This window comes from Carlito syrichta, unplaced genomic scaffold (assembly GCF_000164805.1).
Source record: "Carlito syrichta isolate Samal-C Ts95f unplaced genomic scaffold, Tarsius_syrichta-2.0.1 Scaffold308847, whole genome shotgun sequence".
NCBI classification, from domain to species: Eukaryota; Metazoa; Chordata; class Mammalia; order Primates; family Tarsiidae; genus Carlito; species Carlito syrichta.
Window position 1 is genome coordinate 82,855 of NW_007252943.1, and position 5,763 is coordinate 88,617.

General features: G+C 56.9%; 2 protein-coding genes across 3 annotated transcripts in view; one reads left to right on the forward strand and one right to left on the reverse strand.

Moving 5' to 3' along the window:
• The first annotated feature begins 70 nt into the window (after positions 1 to 70).
• Positions 71 to 3,445, forward strand: CRIP3 (cysteine rich protein 3). Of its 2 annotated transcripts, XM_008066120.2 has the most exons (8): positions 93 to 135; positions 480 to 574; positions 981 to 1,038; positions 1,126 to 1,251; positions 2,373 to 2,444; positions 2,578 to 2,672; positions 2,763 to 2,820; positions 2,992 to 3,445. In XM_008066120.2, exons 1-8 carry the CDS (start codon positions 93 to 95, stop codon positions 3,051 to 3,053), a joined length of 609 nt encoding a protein of 202 aa, XP_008064311.1. In that variant the 3' UTR covers positions 3,054 to 3,445. The 2 variants fall into 2 exon arrangements, with proteins under 2 accessions (XP_021572284.1, XP_008064311.1); XM_021716609.1 differs by lacking the exon at positions 1,126 to 1,251 and having other exon boundaries at positions 71 to 135.
• The window catches only part of SLC22A7 (solute carrier family 22 member 7), a 6,280-nt gene continuing 3,848 nt past the window's right edge, over positions 3,332 to 5,763 (reverse strand). Inside the window, exons 8-10 of the mRNA XM_008066119.1 lie at positions 5,540 to 5,648; positions 4,562 to 4,768; positions 3,332 to 4,173 (exon numbers count right to left, since the gene is read on the reverse strand). Coding sequence (XP_008064310.1) covers positions 4,119 to 4,173; positions 4,562 to 4,768; positions 5,540 to 5,648 — 371 coding nt within the window. The 3' untranslated portion in view covers positions 3,332 to 4,118. The remainder of the gene's footprint in view (positions 4,174 to 4,561; positions 4,769 to 5,539; positions 5,649 to 5,763) is intronic.

Genomic DNA, 5,763 nt, shown 5'->3' on the forward strand with positions numbered 1-5,763 from the left:
CGGCGGTGGGCGGGGCCGGCGGTGGGCGGGGCCGGCGCGGGGTCCCCTAGGCGGCACCTACTGTGTGCCGCGCGGGCTGACCGAGCGGAGCCATGAGCTGGACCTGCCCGCGTTGCCAGCAACCCGTTTTCTTCGGTGAGGCTCGGGCTGAGGAGGGGGAGATATGGGGCGAGTGGGAGCCTCTGGGTTTCCCTGAGGACCGAGGGCTGGTCATGGTGTGGCTCCAGTCTCCCTTTGCTCCGGTAGCGGCGCGTAGTCCCCGCACCACTACCCGCCCCCATTCTGTCCCCTCACCTCCTCTAGAGCTCTGCGGGGAGTGTGGCACCGGGGCGGGATGGAGCTGGCCTCCCGGAGACTCTTTCCTCTCCAGGGAGCAGGGCAGGCCCGGCTGGGCACCCCCAGAGGACTGAGCGGGTAAAGGAGGGCGCCCCATGCTTGGTCTGGCACCTTGCAGCTCAGTTCCACTTTGTCCCTCACAGCTGAGAAGGTGAGCTCCTTGGGCAAGAACTGGCATCGCTTCTGCCTGAAATGTGACCGCTGTCACAGCGTCCTCTCCCCCGGCGGGCATGCAGAGGTGAGGCCTGGCCAGGGCCCACAGTCCTGTGTCTGTCACTGCCTCCAGGCACCAACCTCCAACTTCAGCTCTGGAGGCCTGCCAAAGGCAACCTCACCAGACAACCCCAAGGCCACCTACCTGGTGGGTCCCACACCAGCCAGGATTGGGGAACCTGAGTTGTGAATTTGGACTCCATGGCTTTGGGGGCCAGAAGGGAATGGAAGCAGCATTACCTCCTGACCTACTCTTGCCTTTTTCCCTCAACCAGAGGCAATTCTGGCATGCCAGCCCATCCCTCACCCCTCCCAGCCCCATCAGACCAGGCCAGTGGACAGATATACCTGGCAGCCTGTGTTGAGGGAAGGCCTGTGGGACATGGCTCCCTTTGTCCCTGAACAACCCCCTTCCCTCTGCTTGTGCCCAGCACAACGGGAGGCCATACTGCCACAAGCCATGCTATGGGGCTCTCTTCGGACCCAGGGGTAAGTACCAGCCTGAAAGGGGCTAGGGGGGCAGCAGTACCCTAGGAACTGGAGGCTCAAGCCTGACCTCCCCTATTCTCTCTGCAGGGGTGAACATTGGTGGTGTGGGCTGCTACCTGTACAACCCCCCCACCCCTACCAGCACTACTCCCCTCAGCCCCAGCAGCTTCAGCCCTCCCAGGCCAAGGACTGGCCTTCCCCAAAGCAAGAAAAGTAAGTGAGGCTGGGCCTCAGCTCCTGCCCCTCCTCCTTCTCCTGACCCTTCCCAGGCTGGAGCAGAGGGTGGGGCCAAGTGCCAATCTCCCATCCATCCTTCTGCTTCACATTCTTACAACTTTGTTCTTGGCAAAGACTTCTCTATCCATGGCGCCTTTAAAAAACACTCCCTCTGAGCCAGGTGTGGTGGCTCACACCTGTAATTCTAGTATTTTGGGAGGCCCAGGGGGGAGAAGTGCTTGAGCCCAGTTCAAGACCAGCCTGGGCAGCATAGCAAGACCTCGTCTCTAGAGAAAAATCAAAAAATTAGCCAGGCATGGTGGTGCACACCTGTAGTCCTAGCTACTCAGGAGGCTGAGGTGGAAAATCGTCTGAGCCCAGAAGGTTGAGGCCACAGCGAGCCGTGATTGTGCTACTGCACTCCAGCCTGGGCAACAGAATGAGGCCCCAACTCAAAGCAAAAACAAACATAAAAAAACCCCAAAAAACTCAAGTCTGTTGCTGAGTTAAGAGGTAAAGTGGGCAGATGGCATTATCACCTCTCACTTCCATTTTACAGCTGAGGAAACAGATCCAGCGAGGGCAAGTGACCTTATGCAGTTATACAACTAGTCAGAGGCAAAGCTGGCCTGGAACTCAGGCCTCTCCCAGGCCAGGGAAGGAATGGCCTATGGGTGAGGGGTACTGGGATAGGGCTAGCCCGTTACATTCTTCAGCTTCTCTCCTCTGGTCCCTGTTCCTTCCTCCCACCCACTGGAGTAGGCAGTGACACTGTGCTCCTCAACACCTGACACCGCTGCCCCAGCCAGCTCCTATATCAGCTCAGGTTTCATGAGGATTGAGTTGCTCACAGGGTTGGGCTGGTGGGCGTGGTGGGCACCTGAGCCCCCGGGAGGATGAGAAGAAAGCAGGTGGTCCTTAACACATAGAGGGATGGGGCAGGAGTGGGGATGCAGGGGGCTTAGCTCTGGCCCTGAGGAAGGCAGACTCATGGCTGCCTGTGGGGGAAGGCTCTGGGATGAACATGACTTTCAGAAGAGGGCAGTGCCATGTGCAGGCAGGTGCTGCTGGGCCCTGGTATCCACCTCAGCGCTAGCCAGGGCCTCTTCCCCTTAAAGGCCCTCCCCACATGAAGACATTCACTGGGGAGACCTCGCTGTGCCCTGGTTGTGGAGAGCCCGTCTATTTTGGTAAGTAACAATGGAAAGCTTGAGGATGGGGACACAGGTGGGCAGCGAAGGGCAGGGGGGTGATCCAAGGCAGGTGGACCTCCCTTGCTCTGCCCCTAGAATGGAAGAACCTACCACTTCTCTCCACCACCAGCTGAGAAGGTGATGTCTTTAGGCAGAAATTGGCACCGACCCTGTCTGAGGTGCCAGCGTTGCCGGAAGACCCTGACTGCTGGGAGTCATGCTGAGGTGAACGGGACAGGGCTGAGTGGTGTTGGTGGGGGGGTGGGATTTGGGAAGAGAGCCTGGCTGAAACAGCTCTTTCTCTCTGTGCCCCAGCATGATGGAGTCCCCTACTGCCACATCCCCTGCTACGGCTACCTGTTTGGCCCCAAAGGTGGGCAGCCCCAGACACCGGGCCTAAAGTATGGCATGTACATGGTCTGTGGGGATGTGTGGACAGCTTTCCCTGTGGTCATTCACACCCCAGGCCCCTCCCAATTTCCTCCAGCCCTGAACCCCACACCCCAAGACCCAAGGCCTTTGCTGATAGGGCTCTCTCTTTTAGGTGTGAACATTGGAGATGTGGGCTGCTACATCTATGACCCAGTGGAGATCAAATCTAAATGAGATGCTCACAGGAAAGGTCACCCTAACTCAGGCCTCTCGCCATCCCCTCTGTGGTCCAGTGGGAGCTACAGAATTCTCCAGTCCTGTGGGGTTTGAGGAAGGCGGGATCCTGGGGGCCTGGGCCTAGGCTCCATGGTAGGCCAGAGAATCTAGATTTTCTCTGCCAATTCTTCCCTTTCCCATTCCTATATGGCTAGGAGACACAGGTCACTCCATTTTGAAGTGTGTCCTCCTGGCCATTCCAACCCCTTTCCCCAGCAAACTCTGGAGCTTCAAGGTACTCATAAAACTTGTGTTTATTGAATATCAGCGTCTCTGGCTTCTCCAATAAAATGTTGGCCTCCATGCCCTCAACTCTTCTTGGGGCATGAGGACTAGACAGTGGGTTGGAGGGTAGGAGAGATGCATTGCCCTGTAGAGTGCCTCAGAGGAAGGAGGGCCAGCCCTGGGAACAAAGAACTCTGGTCCCCTGGTTCCTGGACCTGGCATTGGCAGCCCCAGAACCACACAGTGGACAGCATGCCCACCAGCCCCACTGGTACCAGAAGTCATCATAGAATAGTCCTTTCTTTAGCACCATCTCTAGAAGAAACACCTCATTTGAGCATGACAACAGGTCTTGTGATAAGGACTACCAAAAAGCTTCATTAGCCATTTGAGAGATGAACAGACTGAGACCCAGAGAGGGAAAGCCACATGGCCAAGGTCACACAGCAAGTCAGTGGTGAAGCTGGGATCAGAGCCCAGGGCTTCCTTAGTGATTTCCCACCCAGGACTCTTCCCACATCTCCTTGCTGCTTCCCTAACCCAAGGGGCACCTTTATTTACAGAATCCCCTCTGGCCATTATAGGGTTGCCCAGAATCTCCAGCAGCCTATTGCATTCTGGAAACTGTTCCTAGAAGCCAAATAGTCATGGTTAGATGAGCACAGAGAGAGGGAACCAGTGGCCACTCCAGCCCTAGGCAGAGGGCTTAATGCCCCCAGCATGAGGCACAGGGCCTGCCCTTCTGCTCTCCTAGCCCCTGCTGCAGAGCCTCTCTGGAGGGCTTGCCCCTCATCTCTCTCAGTTCTGGACCAGCTTCATAGGCATCTCTTCCTCCTGAAGACCGAATGGAGCACTGGGGAGGAAGAAGTCATGAGCGATGGTTTCCCCCCCAAGCCTACCACCCCGGTCTTCCCCATCAGGGATGACCCAGGGCTCTCCCCAGCTTCTGGTACACAAACACATGTACTCCCACAAGTGACTCACACAAATGCTATACACTGCCCTGATATGTAGGATACCTGAGCGTGGACACATATGCCTCTTCCTGAACAATCTTATATATTTGTGTATATACACATGTATGGACTCGTGAACACTCTGATGCTCATTCACCCTGAAACACTCACATACACCAAATACACATGTGCAGATATGACTTCCTTTCTGAATCCTAAGGTGTCAGGTATCTGAGCACCTGCATTCACATGCATGTGCTCACACATACAGTCCTGGGCACACACCTCTTTCTCTCCACGTCCTGGATGGTCTCTGGCAGCTGTGCCTGTCTTGTCTCTGGGAGCAGGAGGGCGGTGCAGGCAGCCAGCAGGGCGATGCCCCCATAAGCAAGCTTGGGCAGTGACAGCCACACTCCATCCAGCAAGGCCGCCAATGGGGCCAAAGAGCCCCCCAGCCGGCCCACCAGTGCAGTCAGCCCCATCCCGGTCTGCCTGTTCAGATAGAGAGAATGAAGGCGGCAGGTGGTACTCACACCTACCGACCTGGGGCCATGCCCCACAGGGCTCCCCTCCCAGGCTGGCATGCGCTGGTACTCCCTTCTCTCCTAAGAAAGCTAGAGATTCTTTCAGTTGGTCTTCCCACCGATCCCCAGGCCAGGAGCCCCCAAGCCAACACCCACCAGAGAATGGGGGCCCCATTCTGACAGAGTACCTATCAGGTACCATTGAAAGAGAAGAAAAGTCACCAGAAAGGGGACGGGGAAAGGGTTGTGCAGAAGGAAGAAGGTCAGCAGCTTGTACAGGCCCTACCATGTTGCCAGAGGAGGCTCAAGTCTTTCTAAACATAACCAGATTCCTAGTAGGCCCCTCTTCCCACCTGCCAATAGCTAGCCGAAAGGGCCTGCGGCCTTTCAAAGCTGCCCTCAAGAAAACCCTCCAGGGAACTCTGCTTCCGAGGGTGAACGGGATGGGGTGGGCAGAATGGGGCTTCTTGGGTTTTCTTCTAAATGAGGCCCAGAGAGGTTGTCCGACTTCGCTCGGGTCACACGGTACAGAAGATAAAACGCTTCGCATCTTCTAAGACTCGGGTAAACACAGACGGCCCTGACTAGCTCTATTTTCTGGATGCGGTGTACAGAATGAGGGGCAGGGGTGCAGCGTGTGTATGTAGAAGAGTTAGTTAAGACACGTGACTCATGACTCACACGCTCCCTCCACCCCCCGCCCCCTAGGTCGGCTGCCTGACACCCAGGCTCCCCTCACCTGAGCACAGTAGGGTACAACTCCGAAGTGAACAGGTAGGCAGTGGTGAAGGCGGCTTCAGAAAACCCTTTCCCCATCACCGCCAGGGCGGTGCTCCAGGACTTCATCTCTGGAGACAAAGGGGTTCGGGCAGGGGCAGGGCCCTGCTGGGGAGCCCGGGGTTGCCTGAGAGGAGGCGGAGTCTCCGGCGCGGGCCGGACGTAAGTGGCCAAGAGTCGGTGTGC